General features: G+C 50.8%; 2 protein-coding genes across 6 annotated transcripts; one reads left to right on the plus strand and one right to left on the minus strand.

Annotated features, from left to right (window-relative positions):
• Positions 1–2,629: 2,629 nt before the first annotated feature.
• On the plus strand, positions 2,630–13,723 carry TOR1A (torsin family 1 member A). Its single transcript, XM_012457979.2, has 5 exons — positions 2,630–2,823; positions 3,557–3,822; positions 7,216–7,391; positions 7,489–7,616; positions 12,469–13,723. The coding sequence occupies exons 1-5, from the start codon at positions 2,646–2,648 to the stop codon at positions 12,717–12,719; spliced, it is 999 nt and encodes a 332-aa protein (XP_012313402.1). The 5' UTR covers positions 2,630–2,645; the 3' UTR covers positions 12,720–13,723.
• A 1,228-nt stretch (positions 13,724–14,951) lies between these two features.
• TOR1B (torsin family 1 member B) lies at positions 14,952–22,860 on the minus strand. 5 transcript variants are annotated; one of them, XM_012457980.2, is made up of 5 exons: positions 22,662–22,860; positions 21,717–21,982; positions 18,928–19,103; positions 17,585–17,712; positions 14,952–17,278 (listed from the first exon to the last, which is right to left on the minus strand). In XM_012457980.2, the coding sequence occupies exons 1-5, from the start codon at positions 22,858–22,860 to the stop codon at positions 17,037–17,039; spliced, it is 1,011 nt and encodes a 336-aa protein (XP_012313403.1). In that variant the 3' UTR covers positions 14,952–17,036. The 5 variants fall into 5 exon arrangements, 2 of the variants coding, with proteins under 2 accessions (XP_012313403.1, XP_064233174.1); XR_010342980.1 differs by lacking the exon at positions 14,952–17,278 and having other exon boundaries at positions 17,649–17,712; positions 18,537–19,103; XM_064377104.1 differs by lacking the exons at positions 14,952–17,278; positions 18,928–19,103 and having other exon boundaries at positions 17,591–17,712.
• Positions 22,861–23,868: the final 1,008 nt, after the last annotated feature.

Raw genomic sequence — 23,868 nt, forward strand, 5'->3', positions numbered from 1 at the left:
AATGAGAAAGACACAAGGATAGAATTTTAAAGCAGGGGTCCAGCGCACTCTCTTGGGGTGATCTGTGTTGGCATCGAGCTCTGGGCTCCAAGCGCTTTTATTAGGTATCTTGTTAATATTGCAGGCTGTGGGGAGGGGGGGTTGAGGAGGAAGATAGCTGGAGGAAGAGCACATGTCTGCAGCATTCAACAGCATGCTAACTAAGGACACAGACTTTACCACCCATTGTCTATCCAGGTGTTTCGGCAAGAGAGGTGCAGCAGATAAGGCACCATGAGGTCTGACCACACCCAATGCATCAAGGGGCTTTTATCTCCCCAGCATTGTGGACACAGAGCAATTGGAATTGCTCCATATTCTGAAACCTACAGCCTGTGGCGTTCTGGTGTCTCTGCCCTGCAAGGCTTTCCGGCCTTACTAGCACCCATCTGTGAAGACCCTCCCGAGTCTTAGGAGCAGATGTTGCATTTCCTTCCCAGAGTCTTTTGCGTAAGCTCCCTTTACAAAATCCTTAAACAAACTATGTTGGGAAGATATGTGTGACCAAAGCAGTTTTTCCTGCTCTGCAGCCACACTGCAGGGTTCCGCGGTTCTAGGGCGCTCTCAGATGGTCTTTACCACAGGCCTCCTGTTACCGCTTGATCTCACTTTTATTTTACTGCACCGTAGTTTGGATGTGATCTGTGGCGCAAATCTCAGCATATAAAAAGCAAAGCAAGCTTGTAATCATTTAACTATAAGTAACACAGGTCGGCCCCTGGCCATCTCTTCCCACACATGGGGACGTCCTTCCAAAGAGTACAGTATAGAGGGGAGGGGAGAAGAGTCAGTGTACAGTGGGGAGACTTGACGAACACTACCTCAGTCAAGTGATCAAGTCAGCACCAACAGTGATAAGTAATGTTGATGGTAAGAACCCTCCCTTGGTAGGATGAGTTGAGCATAGCACTTCACCTCTGTGATTGTCTTTCCAAAACCCCACAACGCTAGTCAAATCCTGAGAAAAACATCAGATTCCAATAGAGGGCCAGCCTACTAAAGATTTGGCCAGTACTCCTCAAATTGTCAAGGTCATCAAAAATAAAAGGCAGAGGCCGGGCACGGTGGCTCATGCCTGTAATCCCAGCCCTTTGGGAGACCAAGGTGAGCAGATCACGAGGTCAGGAGATCAAGACCAGCCTGGTGAACATGATGAAATCCCACATCTACTAAAAATACAAAAATTAGCCGGGCATGGTGGTGTGTGCCTGTAATCCCAGCTACTCGGGAGGCTGAGGCAGGAGAATCGCTTGAACCCGGGAGCCTGAGATTACAGTGAGCTGAGACCACACCACTGCAATACAGATTTAAAAAAATAAATAAAAATAAAAGGCTGAGACACTGCCACTAACAGGAGTCTAAGACGTGACAACTAAATGTAATGTGGTATCCTGAATGGAAACTGCCAGGTCTCCATATGCAAGCAGCCTGGAGCCTGAAAGTCTGAAGTCCTGCTTGCCTCGGCTGATGTCTCCCACCCACAGCCTGCGTTCGCCATTGTCCCTGATCGACCCGCAGTGGAGCTTCCCTGACAAGCCCCTCAGCCAACCCTGCCATCTTAACTGTTCTTATGATAATGTAAATACCTCTCACCCAACCCTGCCATTGTAACTGAACTTGTGGTCATGTATACCCCCTTGTCCCTACCCCCCACCACTGTAACTGAACTTACTCTGCAACACCCCCGCCCCCCTCAAAAACTACCCAAACCTATAAAACCAACTTCTATCCCACTGCCCTTTGCTAATGCCCTTTTCGGCCTTAGCCCAGCTGCACCCAGGTGAATAAACAGCAATGTTGCTCACACAAAGCCTGTTTGGAAGGTCTCTTCATTCAAAGCGCGGGTTTTTCAACAGAAACCTGGAGCAGAAAAAGGCATTAAGTAAAAGGAAGGAAATCCGAATAAACTGTACACTTTAGTTAATAATATGACAACAGTGCTTCATTAATTGTAACAAATGTAGCACACTAACAATTTAAGATTTTAGTAACGGGAAATTGCAGGGAGGGGTGGCACATGGGAACTCTCCGTACTATCTTCTCAATTTTTCTGTAAATCTGTTCTAAAAAATAAAGTCCATTACTTTTTTTGGGGGGTGGGAGAACAGAGACTCACTCTGTCGCCCAGGCTGGAATGCAGTGGTGGCGATCTCAGCTCACTGCAACCTTCGCCTCCCAGGTTCAAGCGATTCTCATGCGTCAGCCTCCCCAGTAGCTGGAACTACAGGTGCACACCACTACACGGGCTAATTTTATATTTTTAGTAGAGACGTGGTTTCACCATGTCGGTCAGGCTGGTCTGGAATTCCTGACCTCAAGTGATCCACCCCTCTCAGCCTCCCAAAGGGCTGGGATGACAGGCGTGAACCACCACGCCCGCAAAAATAACGTCGATTACTTTAAACAAACAAACAAAAACACGTGGCCGACAGGGGCAGTGCAGAACAGACCTTCCGGAAGCAAAACAAGGCTTTGTCCCGAACAAAGATGGCGGCCGCCGGCGTCGGTAGGAGGGCTGCCCTAAAGAAAGATGGCCTCCGCGGCAGGAGGAACCGGAAGCGCGGGTCTGGTGGCGGCACTAGTGCGCGGTCGGCGCGGGTCCGGGCATGAAGCTGAGCCGGGCCGCGCTGGGCCTGCTGCTGCTGGCGCCGTCCGTGGTGCAGGCGGTAGAGCCCATCAGCCTGGGACTGGCCCTGGCCGGCGTCCTCACCGGCTACATCTACCCGCGTCTTTACTGCCTCTTCGCCGAGTGCTGCGGCCAGAAGCGGAGCCTCAGCCGGGAGGGTAGGATGGGGACGGGGCTGGAGGCTGGGGCTGGGCGATGGCACTAGGGCCAGGCCAGGACCAGGGGATGAAGGCTGGGGGATGGGGAATGGCACTAGGGCCCGGCCGGGATAGGGGTCAAATCCCAGGACGGCCAGGCCTGGGCAGAGGTGAGTCCACGAGGGCCGGACCCCGGAAGCCGAGCGGCCCGCCTGCAGGGTGAGGCCTGGCTCCTTGGCCACGACCACAGACGGGCCGGACTTCAGTCGGTGACCTGAGGAGCCGGGCTGCAGGTTGGGCTGCTTCGCGCCAAGCTGGGAAGCGGGGGAACCGGTGGTAACCTCCCTCCGAAGAGGGTTCTGCCTCCTTCCTAGCCTAGCGGGAGACAGGAAGGATGGTGAGGACTCTTCCGGAGCCGACAGGAGCGGCCAAACTGCCTCCTTTCCTCGCTCTGCCTTGGGGTAGGAGGAGCAGCACAGGAGTTAGGGGTGCAAACTGGTGGCTGTGGCATTGGCACCGAGGCCCTTTTCGGGAAGCAGCCGGGCCAGAGCTTTAGAATAGGCAGGACCAGCAAAGGGAGGGCTCCCTGGACCGCCGTCCCCTCTGGGCCAGGAGCTTACAGCCCATAGTACTGGAGGTTTCGCAAGGTGCTTGAAGAGCGCCTAGGCGGCTTTGCTGGCTTTCTCATGGACTGTAGATGTGCTACATTTTGCCACTGTTTCTTCCCCAATCCAGATTGCCTTTGTCTTTCCAGCGCTGCAGAAGGATCTGGACAACAAGCTCTTTGGACAGCATCTTGCAAAGAAAATCATCCTAAATGCAGTATTTGGTTTCATAAACAACCCAAAGCCCAAGAAACCTCTCACCCTCTCCCTGCATGGGTGGACGGGCACCGGCAAAAATTTCGTCAGCAAGATCATCGCGGAGAATATTTACGAGGGTGGTCTCAACAGTGACTATGTCCACCTGTTTGTGGCCACACTGCACTTTCCACATGCCTCAAACATCACCTTGTACAAGGCGAGGATGGAAGTTTGGGACCCTTTCCTGGATGTCGTGGGGTTTGGGATCTCTTTGTTGTGGGATGAGATTTGGGAATTCTGTGTTGAAATGAATGAGTCCTGAAAATGGTTCACGTCTCAGCTCCCCTTTGAAAGGTGTAGAAATTACAGAGTTTGAGCTGCATGGAGCAGTTAACACCATCAAAGCTACATTGTGGTGGTTTCTGGAAACAGGTCCAGTGAGTATGTACGGTCATGGAATTTTAGAGGTGGACATGATCAGATCCATCTTAGAGATCATCACATCTCACTCCTTTTCTTTTTGTTTTCTTTTTGTGTGTGTGAGACGGAGTTTCATTCTTGTCGCCCAGGCTAGAGTACGGTGGTGTAATCTCAGCTCATTGCAACCTCCACCTCCCGGTTCAAGCAATTCTCTTACCTCAGCCTCCTGAGTAGCTGGGATTACAGGCATGTGCCACCACACCCAGCTAATTTTTGTATTTTTAGTAGAGATGGGGTTTTGCCAAGTTGACCAGGCTGGCCTCAAACTCCTGACCTCAGGTGATCTGCCCGCCTCACATCCCAAAGTGCTGGGATTACAGGCGTGAGCCACCATGCCCAGACACATCTCATGTATTTTGTCAAAGAGGAAACATGTAGCAAGTCCTAAGTTTGTTGAACCTACTGCTTCCAAACTGCTTTTTTTTTCCTTTGAGACAGGGTCTCACTCTGTTGTCCAGGCCGGAGTGCGGTGATGCTATCTTGACTCACTGCAACCTCTGCCTTCTGGGTTCAAGTGATTCTCCTGCCTCATCCTCCCAAGTAGCTGTGACTACAGATGTGCACCACCACACCCAGCTAATGTTTGTATTTTTAGTAGAGACAGAGTTTCCCCACGTTGGTCAGGCTGGTCTTGAACTCCTGACCTCAAGTGATCCGCTCACCTCAGCCTCCCAGAATGCTAGGATTATAGGCGTGAGCCACCTCACCCAGCCGCAAACTGCTTTTATGGTTGAACTCACTGATTAGCAGCTTGGGCTTTGGCAGCAGACACACCTGGATTTGAGTCCTAACTTTCCTAGCTTCATAGTCTTGGGAAAGTTGCCTGATCTGAGACATAGGTTCTGACTTACAAAGTGTTGCTTGTAACAATCCAGAGAGCTCTGTCTGTCAAGTGTGTAACGTGCCTGGTGCATGTTACAAACAGATGTTAACTGTTGCCTTGTAGATCCTTGTAACAGACCTGCAAGATGGGCAAAACAATCAGTTTTTAATTTAATTTTATTTTATTTGAGACTGAGATCTTGTGTGGTTCAGGTTGGAGTGCAGTGGTGCGATCTTGGCTCACCAAAAACTCTGCCTCCTGGGTTCAAGCTATTCTGCCTCAGCCTCCCAAGTAGCTGGGATTACTGGCCCCTGCCACCACCCCCAGATAATTTTTGCATTTTTAGTAGAGATGGCGTTTCACCATGTTGGCCAGGCTGGTCCTGAACTCCTGACCTCAGGTGATCCACCTGCCTCGGCCTCCCAAAGTGCTGGGATTACAGGCATGAGCCACTGCGCCCGGACACATATTTCCCTTCTGTCTGGGTGAGCAGGTGGGTCACCCACTGTCTAGTGGTTCTGTACTAAAACGGGAACGTTCTACGGATGTGGTGGCTCACCCCTATAATTCTAGCACTATAGGAAGCCGAAAACAGGCTTGTGACTTGAGCTCAGGAGTTCTAGACCAGCTTGGGCAACATGGTAAAACCCCATCTCTACTAAAAAAATACAAAAAATCTATTCAGGCGTGGTGGCACACATCTGTAGTCCCACTTACTTTGGGGGCTGAGGCAGGAGGATGGTTTGAACCTGGCAGGTTGAGGCTGCAGTGAGCACAGCAGCCTGGGTGACAGCGAGACCCTGTCCCGAACAAACAGGAACCGTTCTAGACAAATCAGGATGAGTTGGTCATCTTAGAACTGAGGCTTCACTAACAATAACTGTGTCTTCGGGCAAGTTCCTTCACTTGATTGTGCCTCAGTTTCCTCATTTGTAAAAGGAGCACAACAGTAACTACCATGATGGGTTCTAGGAGGTCACAGTAAAATGTTTTATGAACAGGCCAGGTAGGCTCATGCATGTAATTCCAGCACTTTGGGGGGCCAAGGCAGGGGGATCATTTGAGGTCAAGAGTTCAAGACCAGCCTGGCCAACATGGTGAAACCCCGTCTCTACAAAAATTAGTTGGGTGTGGTGGCAGCTGCCTGTAATCACAGCTACTCAGGAGGCTGAGGGAAGGGAATCACTTGAACCTGGGAGGCAGAGGTTGCAGTGAGCCAAGATCACGCCACTGCACTCCAGCCTGGGCAACAGAGTGAGACTCTGTCTCAAAAAATATATATATGAGCTAGGCGCAGTGGCTCACGCCTATAATCCAAGCACTTTGGAGGCCAAGGCTGGCAGATCACCTGAGGTCAGGAGTTCAAGACCAGCCTGAGCAACATGGTGAAACCCTGTCTTTAAAAAATAAAAAAATAAAAAAAAAAAATATATATATATATGAATGGTGCTTAGAATATTGTCATGCCCATAGTGAGCGCTCAGTACATGTTTCCTATTATCACATACAAATTAGGTCACCAGAGTGGGAAAACCTTGGCTGCTGGAGCTTAACAGGTCTGAGTGAATCCTTGTTTATTTTATTTATTTATTTTATTTTTATTTTTATTTTTTGAGATGGAGTCTTGCTCTGTCACTCAGGCTGGAGTGCAGTGCGGCGATCTCAGCTCACTACAACCTCCGCCTCCCGGGTTCAAGCGATTCTCAAGCCTCAGCCTCCAGAGTACCTGGGATTACAGGTGCCTGCCACCATGCCCAGCTAATTTTTGTATTTTTAATAGAGGGAGTTTTACCATGTTGGCCAGGCTGGTCTCGAACCCCTGACCTCAACTGATCCGTCTGCCTCAGCCTCCCAAAGTGCTGGGATTACAGGTGTGAGCCACCACGCCCAGCCCCATCCCGTTTTTAAATAAAGATCAGTATCCTCCTGACATCGCCCATGGCCTCTTTGGTGAGAAAAGAGCAGCAGCTCTCAGCATCCATGTGGTGTCTTGCAGCGCAGGAATCAAAGTGTCAGGCTTTGGCGTCAGGCAGGACTGGGTTCAGGTCCCAGCTCTGCCATGTACTCATTTTATAGTCTTGGGCAAGTGAAGTAAGCTCTCTCTGTGCCTCAGTTCCCTCATCTGTGAAATGTGTATGAGTGCCCACTCCATGGGGATGTTAGGAACAGAAGATTTTGCACGTGTGAAGTTCTTGGTGCCGAGGGCACAGTCGTCTGTAAGTGAAGCTGCAGCTCTCAGTGGTAGAAGGAGCTGCCCGATGGCCCTGGCTGAGAACTTTGTGTTGGCTTTTTCCCCGTCTACTTCAGGACCAGTTGCAGTTGTGGATTCGAGGCAACGTGAGCGCCTGTGCGAGGTCAATCTTCATATTCGATGAAATGGATAAGATGCATGCAGGTCTCATAGATGCCATCAAGCCTTTCCTTGACTACTACGACCTGGTGGATGGGGTCTCCTACCAGAAAGCCATCTTCATATTTCTCAGGTAAGGTCAGGGCTAGGACATGATGGACGGGCCCCGAGCCTGAGCCTCTGAGCTCTGGGAGAAAACCCCATCCTTACCCACTGGCACTGTTTTGCAGCAATGCTGGAGCAGAAAGGATCACAGATGTGGCTTTAGATTTCTGGAGGAGTGGAAAGCAGAGGGAAGACATCAGGCTCAAAGACATTGAACACGCCTTGTCTGTGTCGGTTTTCAATAACAAAAACAGTGAGTAGGGCTGTCCACCACCAGTCCCATCTGGTTCCTAATCCTGCACCCTAATTGTGAAAGTGTTAGGGTCACCGTCACCATCACCTGGGAGCTGGGTAGAAATGTAGATTCTCAGTCCCTTTCCGAGTCAGAACTCACGAGGGGAATCTTTGTTGACAGACTCCAGGTAACTTTAATGAACACTGATGTTTGAAAAGTGCTGTTTTATTTTTATTTTTTTGGAGACAGTTTCACTGTTGCCCAGACTAGAGTGCAGTGGCATGATCTTAGCTCACTGCAACCTCCGGCTTCCATGTTCAGGCAATTCTTGTGCCTCAGTCTCCCTTTTAGCTGGGATTACAGGTGCACATCACCATGCCCGGCTAGTATTTATATTTTTAGTAGAAACGGGGTTTTGTCATGTTGGCCATGCTGGTCTTGAACTCTCGACCTCAGGTGATCTGCCTGCCTTGGCCTCCCAAAGTGCTGGGATTATAGGCTTGAGCCACTGCGCCCAGCTTATTTTTTGATACAGGGTCTTGCTCTGTCACTCAGGCTGGAGTGCAATGGTGTGATCTCAGCTCACTGGAGTCTTGACCTCCTAGGCTCAAGCAAACCTCCAGCCTTAGCCACCCACGTAAGTGGAACCACAGGCTTGTGGCGCCATCTCTCTTTTTGTAGAGACGGGGTCTTCCTATGTTGCCCAGGCTGGTCTTGACTTCCTGGACTCAAGTGATCCTCCCGCCTCAGCCTCCCAAAGTGCTGGAATTACAGGCATGGGCTACCACACCTGGCCTGCTATTTTAAGTAATGAGGGAAATTGTTGATCATTGAGATCTTGAAGATTAGTTCCCCCTCCGTTTTTTTTTTTTTTTTCTGAGATGGAGTTTCACTCTTGTTGCCCAGGCTGGAGTGCAGTGGTGCGATCTCAGCTCACTGCAACTTCCACCTCCCAGGTTCAAGTGATTCTTCCACCTCAGCCTCGTGAGTAGCTGGTATTACAGGCGCCTGCCACCACACCTGGCTAATTTTTGTATTTTTAGTAGAAACGGGGTTTTACCATGTTAGCCAGGCTGGTCTTGAATTCCGGACCTCAGGTTATCCGCCCATCTCAGCCTCCCAAAGTGCTAGGATTATAGGCGTGAGCCACCACGCCCAGTCAGTTTCCCCATTTTCTTCAGCTACATGATTTTCTTTGTAGAAGAAAGAGCCAGTGGTTGAGCAAGGAAGGCTGCCATGGGCAGCTCAAGGGGAGGGATGACCTGTTAGTTACTCCCTTTCTCTGCATTGCCCAAGAGCAACAGCCAAATTGTGGCCAGACCCTTACTTTGTACTGGGTGCCGTGTGAAACACTGTGCCTGCGGATTTCACTCAGTCTTCCCCATACCTTGTAGGTTAGAGACTGAGACTCAAAGATATATGGCAGCTTGCCCAGGGCCAGGCAGCCTGGGAATCTTATGAGACCTTTGACCTTGAACCCAGGGAGGTGTAAAGCCAGCTTGGTGGAGGCTGACTCACTAGCTGAGACTTGTGGGTTGCACAGGGCTGTTCACGTCTTTGCTCCTCAGGTTCTGGAGATGACAGAACAGAAGGGCACATTTGAAACAGACTTGCCAGGAAGTTGATACTACAGTTAGTGAACAGCATGGGGCACTGTATGTCACTTTGTGCAAGTGGAGTACTACTGAGGCAAGACAAGTGTTTTGTAACATGCTGGACAGTTTCTTGGCTTGCCAAAAAACGTGCACGCATGCAGCAGAAACCATAGCCTAATGCTGAGGTGGCTGAGGCCAGTGGCCTAGAGCCCGTGCGGTGGAGTTACACGGCATTCAGGAGTGCAGTCCTGGGAGTCGGGCAGCCCTGGCCCGCAGACTGACTGTGGCCTCGGGTGGATGGCCGAACACATTCAGCAAACGTATGTGGAGCACCTGGTAGGTTCCAGGAATCGTACGTATGACTGGGGATAGCCGTGAACAAACACAGAAATTCTTGCCCTTAGGCCAGGCGCAGTGGCTCACACCTGTAATCCCAGCACTTTGGGAGGCCAAAGTGTGTGGATCACCTGAGGTTGGGAGTTCGAGAACAGCCTGCCCAACATGGAGAAACCCCGTCTCTACTAAAAATACAAAAATTAGTCGGGCATGGTGGCACATTCCTGTAATCCCAGCTACTCGGGAGGCTAAGGCTGGTGAATCGCTTGAACCTGGGAGGCAGAGGATGCAGTGACCTGAGATTGTGCCACTGCACTCTAGCCTGGGCGACGAGAGTGAGACTCCATCTCAAAGAAAATAAAAGAAGTTCTTGCCCTTATAGATCTGACATCCTAGTGATAAGAAAGAAAGAAAATGGGCCGGGTGTGGTGGCTCATGCCTGTAATTCCAACACTTTGGGAGGTCAAGGCAGGCGGATTATGAGGTCAGGAGTTCAAGACCAGCCTGGGCCAACAGGGTATAACTGTGTCTCTAGTAAAAATACAACAATTAGCAAGGTGTGGTGGTGAGTGCCTGTAATCCCAACTACTCGGGAGGCCGAGGTAGGAGAATCGCTTGAACCTGGGAGGTGGAGGTTGCAGTGAGGCGAGACCGTGCCACTGCACTCCAGCTTGCCTACACAGCAAGATTCTGTCAAAAAAAAAAAAAAAGAGAGAGAGAAAGAAAGAAAGAAATGAGAAGAAAGAGAAAAAAGAGAGTATCAGATGGTGGGGGATACATATGTTTATGTATTTAATGTGTTCATGTATGTGTATACATGCAATACATATGCACACATCACACATGGACACACATAAACATATATATCTTTCCCCTCGGGGCTAGGAGGGGAAAAAATCAAGAAAGCCTTTAGGGTACAGGGTAAGGATGGGCTCTACTTCAATAGAGTGGTCAGGGAAAGCTCCCTTTGAGGGTTGGCATTTGGGCTGACCCGAGGGCGTGAGCCATGTGGATGTCTGAGGGAAAGCATTCCCCAGAGCCAGCAGCACCTCCAGGAGTCTGAGGGAGCCTGTGCTTGGGTCACTGTGACTGGTCCAGGATAAACAGGAGGGGGACAGGAGGTGATAGAGGAGGTGAGATTTGGGGTGGAGATATAGACCGTGGAAAGCCTTGTGGGCCATGTGAGCCTTGGTTTTTATTCCAAGTGGAAGAGAGAGGCTGCAGGGTCTGGGGCAGGCAGTGCTGTGATCTGACGGGGCCTTCACAGGACCTTGCTGGCCACTGGGTAGAGGACAGACCCACAGTCACGGGGCAGGGAGCTCAGCACGGAAACGGTGGTGGTGGAGAGACATGGTCGGGTTCTGGGTGTTTTGAAGGTAGAACCTGTAAGACTTCCTGCAGAATTGTACATGGGAATGAGAGAAGAACCAAGGACCTGGCTTGAGTGATAGGAAGGGTGGCCCTGCTATTGAAGGGAAGTGACAGCAGGAAGGATGGATGAGCTCGGTGAGCAATGGCATCTGGGGCATCAGAGCAGAGCGGCGGAGCTCCAGGGAGGCCTTCAGGCTAGGAGGGCAATCCTGGGAGTCCTCAGGAGATGCTTGTAAAGTCTCAGGGCTGCCTGAGGTCACCTGTTCTGATGACACTCCCCACTCTGTGTGGCTGGGTCCTAGTCGTTCGGGCACAGCCCTGAGGTCCTGCGCAGCCCGGCTTCACGGGAGCACCTGGCCCTCGCCTCCCGCCCTCATGTCTGTTCTGTGTGGCATTCGCCGCTCCCAGCACCATCTGAGATTGTTTCCTAGCACAATTGTCGGGTGTCTCCTGCCCTAGAGTGGTAAAGCCATGAGGGTCAGCCGCCCTCAGCTGTGTCCCCAGGCCCAGGGCATGCCTGGCACAGAGCAGGCCTCAGAGCACGAGCCTCCCACGTGAGCTCGCGATAGCAAGACGGCCCCTTGTTCCTGTTCAGCGGTTGGTTCTGTTCTTTCTCTGGCCACGGGCTCTGCTCTATCTAGTCGGCCACACATTTATTGAGCACCAGTTGTGTGCAAAGCCCTGTTGGGCATGAAAAGCATTAACCCAGTGATTGAGGAGGAGCTTGGGTTGGGGACTGAGCCCCGGAATTACCTGGCAGAGCGGAAGGGAAACAGCTCACGGGAAGACACCCATGGGCTGGTGGACGATGCAGTTTGTGTGTGTCATCTGGGGCTGGGAGCGGGTGTCCTGGGTCGGGAGTTCCAGGAGCGCAGGAGTAGTAGACGGGGCAGGTATAGAGCCTGTCCTCACTCAGGGGAGAAAACAGGGCCGAGGCCAGGCCTTCATGGGGAGCCAGTGTGGGCTCAGCATTCCCGAGGCTAGTTTTGGTGCCCACGTGCTCTATAGGGTTTGAACACTGTGGCAGCGGCAGCAGGCTTCTACCCTGTTGCTGGTCCCGCTGCTGAAACTCCAGGAGAGTCAAAATGTTCCCAAATAAGGGAGTGTGGCGGGTAGAGTCCTTCCCGGAGCCCTTCCTGCTTCTGCTTTCTGTGGAACTCTGCCTTCCCCACTCCGCACCTCTGTTTATTCCCGGGCCCCAGCACCCTTCTTTCCCACCTCTGATCTCTAAGTCACACCTTGGGAGGCCTCCCCCAGCTGCAGTGTAAAGAGAGTGTCCCTTTCCACTCTGTCACAGAAGCACCTCGGTGTGCAGGTGCCTGTTCACATCTGCTCCTCATTGGATCCGGAGCTTCATAAGGGAGAGGGCGCACCAAGTAGATGTGTGTGGAATGGATGGGAGGGTGGGTGACCCGCAGGAGACATGTGTGGGACGGATGGGAGGGTGGGCGTGTAGGTGGGTGACCCCCAGTAGACGTGTGTGGGTGGGGTGGGTGAGTGAGCCCAGGAGAAATGTATAGGGTGGGCGGGTGGATGTGGATGAACAGCACCTTGTGTTTTCTTCCCAGGTGGCTTCTGGCACAGCAGCTTAATTGATCGGAACCTCATTGATTATTTTGTTCCCTTCCTCCCCCTGGAATACAAACACCTAAAAATGTGTATCAGAGTCGAAATGCAGTCCCGAGGCTATGACATTGATGAAGACATTGTGAGCAGAGTGGCTGAGGAGATGACATTTTTCCCCAAAGAAGAGAGAGTTTTCTCGGATAAAGGCTGCAAAACCGTGTTCACCAAGTTAGATTATTACTACGATGATTGACAGCCATGATTGACAGCGAGACTCACTGCCTGGAGTTGGAGAGGAAACTCCACACTCAGTCCTTCCCATGCCGCTGCCCCCTGCTCCTTTCCCTGAGGAGGACTCAAGTGAATGTTTCCTGTTTGATGTGACAGGAATTCTCCGGACATGGTTTCCATCCCTGATGTCTGCAGGCCACCTTGGGACCATGGGCGAGGACAGGAGGCCTCCCGAGCCCTCAGAGAAGGAAGGAGCCAGCTCCCAGCACACTCATCGCAGGGCTCGTGATTTTTTAAAAATTATGTTTTAATTCCAAGTGTTTCTGTTTCACGGAAGGATGAATAAGTTTTACTGAAAATGTGATAACTTTATTTAAAATGGTTTTTAACATTGTGAGGGACTGCTCCGATTCTGAGTTGTTGGCCTTGTGTGTGTTTTTTAAGTTCCCGTCATTATAACATATACTGTGATGTATCTTTACTGCAAAGGAGCCCGAGCGCGCGTGCATGGCATTGGTTCCACAGGAGGGCATCGCGGGGGATGTGGCTGGAGCACGAGCCAGCTCTGTCCCAGGATGGTCCCAGCAGGCGCTGCCAGGGGCAATGAAGTGTTTAGATGAAGGACAAGTAGGTAAGAGGAGGCCCTTAGGCACTGCAGATAAGCCCGAAATGGCCTCACCAAGGGTTTTAACCTTCACAACAGTGGGAGCTGTGGGAATGATCTTGGCAACATTGTCAACAATTGTTAGAAAAGCATTTGCAGCTTGTCACTTCCCAGTCACTCGTGTTGCAGAAGGTGGCTCTTCACTATCCATTCCTGAATGAGCCACATGTGCTCTCTGCTGGATTCTAAATTATGTGAATTTTGCCATATTAAATCTTAAATTTATCATATTTTCTGTTATGTTCAATCAGAATCCCCAAAACCTAAAAAGCTTAGCTGCCCCTTCTGAGGATGCTGAGAACTGTGTCTTTATTTATAAATGCAAATGGCTACCGTTTTACAATAAAATGTTGAGTGTGTCATTGGTGACTGCGTTTTTGAAGAGGGTGTAGGCCTTATGAGGTGAGGCTGCCAGTGAAGACCTAGCAGGTCAATCCAGTTTGGAATGAAACAGTCTCACACAGGGCTCTGAGGATCCTAGGACGCCTCTGTCCCCTCACCCAGTGGTCTGGGAAGTTGCCCTCCATCGGGGGTTCTTGGAGCTCCTGACAGCCAGCCACGGAGTTCAAGTACAGCTGAGATGCCAGCAAGAATGGCGGCGTAGACTAAGCTAAGCACACCTTGTTTATGCAACACACCTGTGTCCCTGCATGTGGGCTGTGCTGCCATGGGTGCAGCTGCTGCGAGAGTGCTGCAGGGACTACTTCTAGTATGCACAGAAGACAAGTTGGTGGCCTCAGCTGCAAGTCTTATGCAAGACCCCTCTGCCTTATGGCTCCCCAGTCTGCATGGGGTTCCCCTAGGGCAGCCTAGGCCACCTAAAGATGGCGCCACACGTTAGAAAGTTCTTGGTGTTGAGCTGCAACCAGCCTGTTAATACCCCTGGGAGTCACAGATAAGGTCTAATTCATTTGAAGACGCCCTGGCATCAGAAGTCCCTAATTAGGGAACACAGGGGTCCCCTGACAATTTTGGAAGGTTCTGTCTTTGTAGATGAGGCAGTGTGGGGTGGAATAGGAACTGCATTAGACTGAGAACCAGACCTAGAAAGTTGGTCTCTTGGGAATTCAGTACCTTCTGTTGAGAAATTCCTAAGGGAGTGGGTGAGGTGATGGTGATGTGGGTTTGAACTTTCTAGTAAATCTGCTAATCCTCAATCCTTTGAAAGAGGATGAGTGTCAGCTATTCACTGAAGTGAGATGATACCAGGTTATGTGTCATTAAGCTGAGATCAGATTAGCATAACTAAGATTTGTTTACCAGTTTCAGGCAGGGAGACCCAGTGGTTAGGTTTCCTCACCTGAGCTCAGGTTCAGGATGTCAGAGGTGAATCATCCTTTACCAGTACCTCAATTTCCTCTATTAATTTTGGGAGAAAGTGTTTGTTGGAAGTCCATCTCTTTGATGAAATATCCGTCAGTTAATTTAACTTCTATTTGGGGTAAGAGTATTTAAGGTAAATATTGCTTCTGTAGCTGACCGCCCACCCGCCCGTCCAGGTTATGGCAAGTCTCAACAGTTGTGCTGCTGAAATTCATTCTGAACTTTGATACCAAATAAACTAGAAAAAAAAGAAGTCAGCAAGTGACATTTCACATGACAAAATCTGGGCTTTATTATTTTATATTCAGTAGGTCAATAAGGCTCCCATCCACATCTTACAAGGCTGGGGCGAGGCGGGGTCATGATCAACCACGGCCTTTTCAAGTTACAAATCAGCAACAGCGGTCCAAAGGTGGCGAACACGTATTTACTGCATCACTGCAAACAGAGAAAATCTTGTCTCCTCTGGAGACCTGCCCAACAGGTTAGAAAAGTATAACTTAGCTCCACTTTGAGGATACGTAGTAAAAAGTGCAAGCTGGCTGGGCGTGGTGGCTGATGCCTGTAATCCCAGCACTTTGGGAGGCCGAGGCAGGAGAATTGCCTGAACCCAGGAGGCGGAGGTTGCGGTGAGCCGAGATCGCGCCATTGCACTCCAGTCTGGGTAACAAGAGCGCAACTCCGTCTCAAAAAAAAAAAAACAAAAAAGTGTAAGCCTCACCTTGGTGTTTTTTAAAGACTTAAGTGTGACACCCTATAAGGCATTTCCATGTCACAAATTCTACCATCTTTTTTTGTAAAAATGCTGCACGTTGTTCTGATTGTGTCTGCAGCTGTGCTGCAATTATGGGAGATACAGTGACTCACACTGGCCGGAATCTAAGTCTCACTTCCCAGGGATCAGGGCAGTCCAGCCTGGCGCTGCCACAGAGGGTGGTGCTATCAGATGACACCCAGGACCTGCCACAACTTTAGACTGACCTTGTTTGATCCACAGCTGTGACCATGTATTACCACAAATTTAACAATAAAAAATGGTTTTAAGAGTATCTGAGGAAGGAATAAGCAATCATTCCATGTTGTGTCCTTCCCTCGTTTTAAAATAAGCAATGTCCTATATTTCCATTATTTAAGATTCAGAAGTAAAAACATTATTAAAAAAATACATATCCTCAAAAACTCCAGCATTCCTAGTACACAATGCTCTCACTTCTTTGGCAATGCAGAACCTGCAAGCTGACTGTTCAGCCTGGGCCCGTGTCATCTCTCCAGGACGAGCGCGTCCTAGGATTTCAATTGGTTCTACAATGTAAGTGAGAGGATTGACCCAAGTATAAAGTCTTAAGCATCTCCCGTGGGAACCAAGGACTCAAATCCAAAGCCAACGGTCTCACTGTGATTCAACTCTGATGATGTGGCTGGGGGGACTCTAGCAGTGAGCCAAGCTGAGATGTGGCACAAGGCAGGCTGGGGCTGATGCCAGCTGAGAGATGAAGAAGGATTCCACAACCAGGGTTGTATTAGCAGCCAGAGCAATGGACAGATGGGAGGGACCTGTCTGTCCAGGTCTGCTGCAGAGGTCTTAGGTGGAGGCTCCACCCCACATACAGACAGGTCAGCCCAGATCAAGAGCGCTCAGTGGGCACGGCCTGTCCTCCTCCTGTCAGACACCATGTGCACCTCCACCCCCGATTTTAAACTGAATATACTTCAAGTCAGTGAACTCTCTCTGTGTAAAGAATGGAACAGAGCAAAAGGATGTTTTTGGCTGGTAGGAACCCAGTGCCCCCAAGCCTGCAGCAGGTCTCTGGACTCCTTCAGTTCTGACAGCAGCTTCTGAGGTGCAGGTGCTCTGGGTCAGAAACCAGTCGGGCCGGCCATGCACAGCTGTTTCCAGGCACTTCTGTCAGTCAGTACATTAAGTGTGAAGGGGATTTTAAAAGTTCACCCTCAGCTGCAAAGAACAGCTGGACTTGTGTCATATTGCAAAATGATAAATACACGCAATAGATTCACGTGTTTTCCAAAATCAACTCTAAGATGCTATATCCCAGCTGGGTGAAGTGGCTCATGCCTGTAGTCCCAGCTACTAGGGAGGCTGAGGCATGAGAATCACTCAAACCAAAAGGTGGAGGTTGCAGCGAGTTGAGGATTGCACCACCGCACTCCAGCTTGGACGACAAAGCGAGACACTGTCTCAAAAAAAAAAAAAAAAAAAAAAAAATTCTGTACCACGAAAGTCTAAGGTGCAAACAGGCAAAACCCCAAAGGGGTCTTCAGAGTTCTCCCAAAAGGCAAGGCCTCTGGTGTGCTGAGCCTTCCGGCTGCCTCCTTCCCCATCTGGATAGGTGCTCAGTGGAAGTCAAGCCGTGACTGCACAGTCTTGCAGCCCTTGTCTGAGTAGATCTTCTCGTCTTTGGGGAAAAACGTCATTTCGTCTGCCACACTCGAGACAATGTCTTCATCTACGGCAGAACCACGGGCCCTCATCTCGGCCCTCACACACATTTTCACATGTCTGTACTCCAAGGGCAGGAAGGGGATAAAGTAATCAATGAGGTTTTTGTCGATCAGTCCACTGTGCCACAGGCCACCTGCAGAACAAGACACAGCTGGGTTTCCCACCGCCACCGCCACCTGGACAAGCTCCGATCCCAACCCCCAGCATGTTCCTCATATCCGTGCCCCTTGAGAGAGTCTTTCTGTCAGTGTCCAACAAGCCCGCGTGAGACTCAGCTGGATGCTCACTCACTGGTTTCTAGAACAGAATGCCCTAAGAAAATTCCCAACTTTAGCAAAGCCAGCAAGTCCAGTGGGATTCTGTGGCTTTGTGAAACACTCAATGAAAGAGAGGACGGCTCACTGCCAGTCAGGGAGCTCCTCCACCCTGGCGGACTCACTGTGTTTGTTATTGAAGACTCCGACAGACAGCACAGGTTCCAGGTCCTTCAGCTGAATGTCTTCCCGCTTTCTTCCAGCCCGCCAAAAGTCCAGAGCCGTCTTAGTTATAAGGTCCCCGCCTGCATTGCTGAGTTTGCCAGAGAAATAAAGATTAAAATAACATATTAAGAGTTCTGTGTCTTACCAAGAAATGAACCTCCTCTAAGATCTATTCTTTTTTTCTTTTTTGAGATGGAGTCTTGCTCTGTCGCCAGGCTGGAGTGCAGTGGTGCGATCTTGGCTCACTGCAACCTCTGCCTCCTGGTTCAAGCGATTCCCCTGCCTCAGCCTTCCGAGTAGCTGGGACTACAGGCATGCACCACTATGCCCAGCTAATTTTTTGTATTTTACTAGAGACGGGGTTTCACCATGTTGCCAGGATGGTCTTGATCTCTAGACCTCGTGATCCGCCTGCCTCAGCCTCCCAAAGTGCTGGGATTAAAGGCGTGAGCCACAATGCCCATTCTTTTTTTTTTTTGAGATGGAGTCTTCTCACTCTGTCACCCAGGCTGGAGTGCAGTGATGTAATCTTGGCTCACTGCAACCTCTACCTCCTGGATTCAAGTGATTCTTCTGCCTTAGCCCCCTGCGTAGCTGGGACTACAGGTGCGTGCCACCGTGCCCAGCTAATTTTTGTACTTTTAGTAGAGATGGGGTTTCACCATGTGGGCCAGGCCTGTCTCGAACTCCTGACCTCAAGTGACCTGCCCACCTTAGCCTCCCAAAGTGCTGGAATTACAGGCGTGAGCCACCATGCCTGGCTGAAGATCTATTTTTCATCAAGGAATATTTACTGAGTGCTACTAGACAATAAAGTGTTTAATCTCAAGGAACTTAAAATGTTTCTTCACAACTAGCTGGGTTAAGGCCTTTATAACCCTAAAAACCAACATGTGCAGTTAATAAAATTACCTGCTTTCATTTCAATTTCATTTTTAGAGTCGGGGTCTCGATGTGTCCCCCAGGCTGGAGTGCAGTGGCATGATCATAGCTCAATCAAACTTGGAACTCCTGGGCTCAAACAATCCTCCTGCCTCAACTTCCCAAGGAGCTGGGACTACAGGCCCATGCCACCATTTCTGGCTAAAATTGCCTGCTATCAGCAATTATTTCTTTAGTTCATTTCCCCTGCCCACACTGTGTGCCATGCTGAGACTGGCAAAGGAGAAAGCAGTAGGTAAATGCCTTGTACCCAGCAGGCACTTCTGTCCTGGTAAATAAAGTGCTGATGGTGCTGGGGACCTCATTTTATCACTGAGAGAATGAGGTGATTGTGTTCCCCAAGAAACCACCTCCCGCTGACCTGAGGAAGATGAAGATGGCTTTGCGGTAAGACACTCCGTCAACCTGCTCGTAGTAGTCTAGAAACGGCTTGATTGCGTCAATGATCCCAGGGTGCAATTTATCCATCTCGTCAAATATGAAAACAGAGTTCGCACATGCACTCACGTTACCGCGAATCCACTTCTGTAACTGGCCCTGGACCGGCCGTGAAAGAAGAAATAGGACGCGAAGCTCAAACGGTGCACCAAGAGGAGCGCGGGCAGCATCTGCTCGTCCTGCACTGACGGTCGAGGTCAGAGCTCTTACAACTGCACCCTCACCCCACTCGCTGCGTAGCAGCTTTTCCAAAGCCTTAGAACTGCTCCCTCACCCGCGTTCACTGGGCAGCAGCTTTTCCAAAACCTCATCTCTAAAAAGTAGAAATTGGCAGACAGGTGCTAAAGCGCAGAGAAGTTTTTTCCTAACTCAAATGATATATTAAATGTAACCTTTTAAAGGTGTAAGAGGTACAAGATCTGTGATTTTTTTTTTTTTTGAGACAGTCTCGCTCTATCCCTTAGGCTGGAGTGCAGCAGCACCATCTCAGCTCACTGCAACCTCTACCTCTCCGGTTCAAGCGATTCTCCTTGCCTCAGCGCCCCCATATAGCTGTGACTACAGGCGTCCCCCACCACACCTGGCTAATTTTTGTATTTTTAGTAGAGACGGGGTTTTGCCATGCTGACCAGGCTGATCTCGAACTACTGACATCAGGTGATCCACCCACCTCACCCTCCCAAAGTGCTGGGATTATAGGAAGGAGCCACACAGCCAGATCCGTGAATATTTATCATTCACTGTGAACCTATCCATAGTTTTCATCCCTCTTGGATTACAGTCTCAAGTTCGTATTGCCACACATGCTGAGGAAGAATGAACTAGATGAAGACCTGCACAGTGCACAGTGCCCCAGACCAACAGAGCTGACTCGACCACATTTCACGAAAAGCATCTGTTCCAGATGCTTCCCTGAAGCAAACATAAAGGCACCCAAGCAACCAGCCCTCAACCCCAAAGTGTGAAAGGCTGTACCATGAAGCTCCCCCAGACATGCCCTCATCCATCTCTATTATTCTGTTTCTGGAGATTTATAAAAGAATGTAGAAAACAAGAAAATCCTCCCCTCCTTTTTGGCAGTCTTCCCTGTCTCACGCCAGTTTGGATGCAAACACTTCTACTTCCTTGTTCAGTTAAGTTTCTGTTTCTTTTTTCAGTCCCCACCTAACAGGAGGAATTTTTTTTTTTTTTTTTTTTTTTTGATAGAGTCTTGCTCTATCACCCAGACTGGAACGCAGTGACACAACCATGCTTCACTGTAGCCTCAGCTTCCCAGGCTCAAGCGATCCTCCCACCTTGGCCTCCCAAGTAGCTAGGACTACAGGTGCATGCCACCACACCTGGCTAATTTCTTATTTTTTGTAGAGATGGGGTTTTGCTATATTGCCAGTGGGAATGCTAACCTTGACAAGGGCAACGTTCATTTAAATGAGAACTAACCCTCCTAGACAACTTAATATAAAACAAATGTGAAAGAAGATCTCAAAAGGAGAAACAGTCTCAAGGTTCAGTTCTTTGAGGCTTCCTTTGAAGAAAACAATGACAAGGATGTGAAGGATGGGAGGAACAACTGAAATAAACCTGTCTAGGAGAAAGAAGACCTCTAGGCTACATTGCAGAGAGAGAGCAGAGGCAAAGCTGAGGCTGCACCAGAGGTGGGCAGAATTGAATGAAGCCATGCCCACGGAAATCCTTGAAGACTGAATGCCCCTCTCACCAACTGCACTGCTGGGGATGCTGAATGCCTTCACTCACTGGAGAAGGTGGCTACCATGTCTACTGGGAGTGAGGAGATTTTGGTTCAAGTTCCTGCTCTGCCACAAAGATGGTAAGGAGTAAGCCACCTTGCCTCTCTTGGCTCCAGGCTCCAGCTTTTCTTTTTTTTTTGAGACAGTTTCACTTTGTTGCCCAGGCTGGAGTGCAGTGGCACAATCTCGGCTCACTGCAACCTCCGCTTCCCGGGTTCAAGCAATTCTCCTGCCTCAGCCTCCCGAGTAGCTGGGATTACAGAGGTGCTCCACCACACCTGGCTGGTTTTTGTATTTTTAGTTGAGACAGGGTTTTGCCATGTTGGCCAGGCTGGTCTTGAACTCCTGACCTCAAGTGATCTACCCACCTCAGCCTCCCAAAGTGTTGGGATTACAGGCGTGAGCCACTGCGCCCAGCCTTGACCACATCCATCTTTTTTTTTTTGAGATGGAGTCCCACTGTGCCGCCCAGGTTGGAGTGCAGTGGCAAAATCTTGGCTCACTGCAACCTCTGCCCCCTGCATTCAAGCCATTTTCCTGCCTCAGCCGCCGGCGTAGCTAGGATTACAGGCGCCCACCACCGCGCCTGGCTAATTTTTGTACTTTTAGTAGAGACGGGGTTTCACCATGTTGGCCAGGCTGGTCTCAAACTCCTGACCTCAAGTGATCTGCCCGCCTTGGCCTCCCAAAGTGCTGGGATTACAGGCGTGAGCCACCACGCCCGGCCCTTGGCTTCATCTTTTCATGGAAATAACATGCCCTACCCCACTGGACTGTTTTGGAACCGAGTAAGAGAAACGTTGTAAGAGAGCTTTGTAGCTACCTGGACTAAGTGTGCCTTAACTCAGTGGAGCCAGTAGCTATTGCAACACAAAGGAAAGAGAAGCAGAGGCCAGACTTAGTGAGCAGGTCACCCAGACCAGTCCCAGTGGCCTGTGGACGAGACAATAGTGGGTTCTCTTGCCTGGTACAGTTTTATCTTCTGCTTATGAGGGAAGTGCAGAGTCGATACAAACAGGTGGACAAAGTTACTCTTCAGGCCTTTTGGGTGGAGATTTTCAGCCACAATTTGACTGACAAAATTCTTGCCTGTGCCAGCCCAGCCGTGTAAGGAAAGGGTCAGTGGTTTCTTGGGATTTTTGTTGTTCCTGAAGCCAGTCAGCGCCTTGAGAATCACTTCGGTGGCCAGATGCTGTCCAAACAGCTTCTTCTCCAAATCCAGCTTGAGGGCTGCAGGAACGGCCCCAGAACAGAGAGAGAAACAGACATTAAAAATGCATCAGCAACGCAGCACTATCCCAGCTGGTCAAAGAGAGAAGCACCGATTATCCAGGGACCCAGCAGGGTGTCTGCCAAACCCTAGGGCCAGCACGACACTGAGGCACTGATGCCACTTTCACGGAAATGCATTATGTGGACGTCCTTAACGCTTAGGCGTCCGATAGGGAGGCTAAATGCTCATCCATCCAGATATGAACCGTCGCTCGACTGAGAGCTTTCTATTCCCAGCCACCCCTGCTGGCCTGTAGGAAAACCGGGGGCCCAATGTGGGCTTTGTGGACGACGACGCACGTCTGAAAGCCACCTAATAGGGTGGGCAGGGCGCAGAAGGGCCGGCCACGGTACTTTCCGTTTCTTCAGCCTGTGATCCCCAGGAACGGGAACTTCAGAAAGGCGCTGGGCAGAGGCCCACGACCTGGAGGCGGTTTGCGAAGGCACTGCTTCCAGGGCTGGAGTCCGGACCGCGTTTCCAGGGCCGCCGCCTCCGCTCCCCGCCCACCCCAGCTGGGACCACCGCCGTCTAGAGGCCGCGCGCCCGTCCCTCCGCGCGCCAGCGCCCCGCCAGGGGTCACAGAGGCCCGGGCACCCCCAGCAGCGCCGACCCGCAGCTCGCGCGCGCGCGCCGTACCAGAGGCGTTGAGCGGCCGCTCCTCGCGGCAGCACTCGGCGAAGCGGCAGTAGATGTCATCGTAGGTCAGGTAGCCGGTGATGGCCGACGCGGCCCCGATGGCGAGACCCACGGTGATGGGCTCGAACGCCGCCACCACTTGGGCCACCAGCAGCAGCGCCAACGCCGCGTAGCCCCGGAGCCACCCGGCCTGCAACATCCGCACCTCGCAGCCCGCAGCCCGGAGCCGCCACTGAGCTCAGGGCCTGGTGACCGACAGGCAGGACGGACTTCCGCTGTGCGTCACTTCCGCCCCTCAGACCCGCTTATCCCCCTGGGGTCGGCCATGTTGATGAGGGGCGGAGAGGAGGGTGATGCTATTATCCTTGTGAGGTGGCTCGAAGATGTCGGTGACTCTTTTGTTTTCCTTTTCTTTCTTTCAAAAATTTTCTTAAAACTTTCTTATTTTCTTTTCTCGTCATATATATATAATTTTGGGGACAGGGTCTGGCTCTGTCTCCCAGACTGGAGTGCAGTGGCATGATCTCGGCTCGCTGCAACCACCGCCTCCCGGGTTCAAGCGATTCCCCGGCCTCAGCCTCCCGAGTAGCTGGGACTACAGGGATGCGCCACCACGTCCGGCTGATTTTTGTAGTTTTAGTAGAGACGGAGTTTCGCCATGTGGCCCATACTGGTCTCGAACTCCTGACCTCAAGCGATCCAACCGCCTCGGGTTTCCAGAGCCTGGGGTTACAGGCGCGGGTTCATGCCTAGGTTTGTTTTCTTGAGCGCTCCTCCGAGCCCTCAAGCTTTGCTTTGTCATCCCTCCCTTCACTTCCCGGGAGCTATCTTGTGCATTTCTCGGGTCTGCCCACCCTCCGCCTGCCTTCTTCCTGAAACACTTTATAAGCTCTCAGTGCTGGGCCCTAGGCTGGGCACTAGGGATGCAGCGACACCAAGACAGACCTGCCCAGGTTTCCACACTCAAACCCCAAGGTCCATTCTTTCATTCAGCATGCTAGGTGGCAGGCCCCTTGCTGGATGGCAGGAATGACATCGGACAAATGAATAGAAGTTGGCCGCGGGAAGTGGCTCAAACTTTTTTTTTTTTTTTTTTGAGACAGAAGCTCACTCTGTTGCCCAGGCTAGAGTGCAGAGGCATGGTCTCAGCTCACTGCAGCATCTGCCTCCTAGGTTCAAGCGATTCTCCTGCCTCAACTTCCCTAGT

The sequence above is a fragment of the Aotus nancymaae genome, unplaced genomic scaffold (genome assembly GCF_030222135.1).
Source record: "Aotus nancymaae isolate 86718 unplaced genomic scaffold, 86718_ANA_hifiasm-v0.15.2.pri h1tg000003l, whole genome shotgun sequence".
Lineage (NCBI taxonomy): Eukaryota > Metazoa > Chordata > Mammalia > Primates > Aotidae > Aotus > Aotus nancymaae.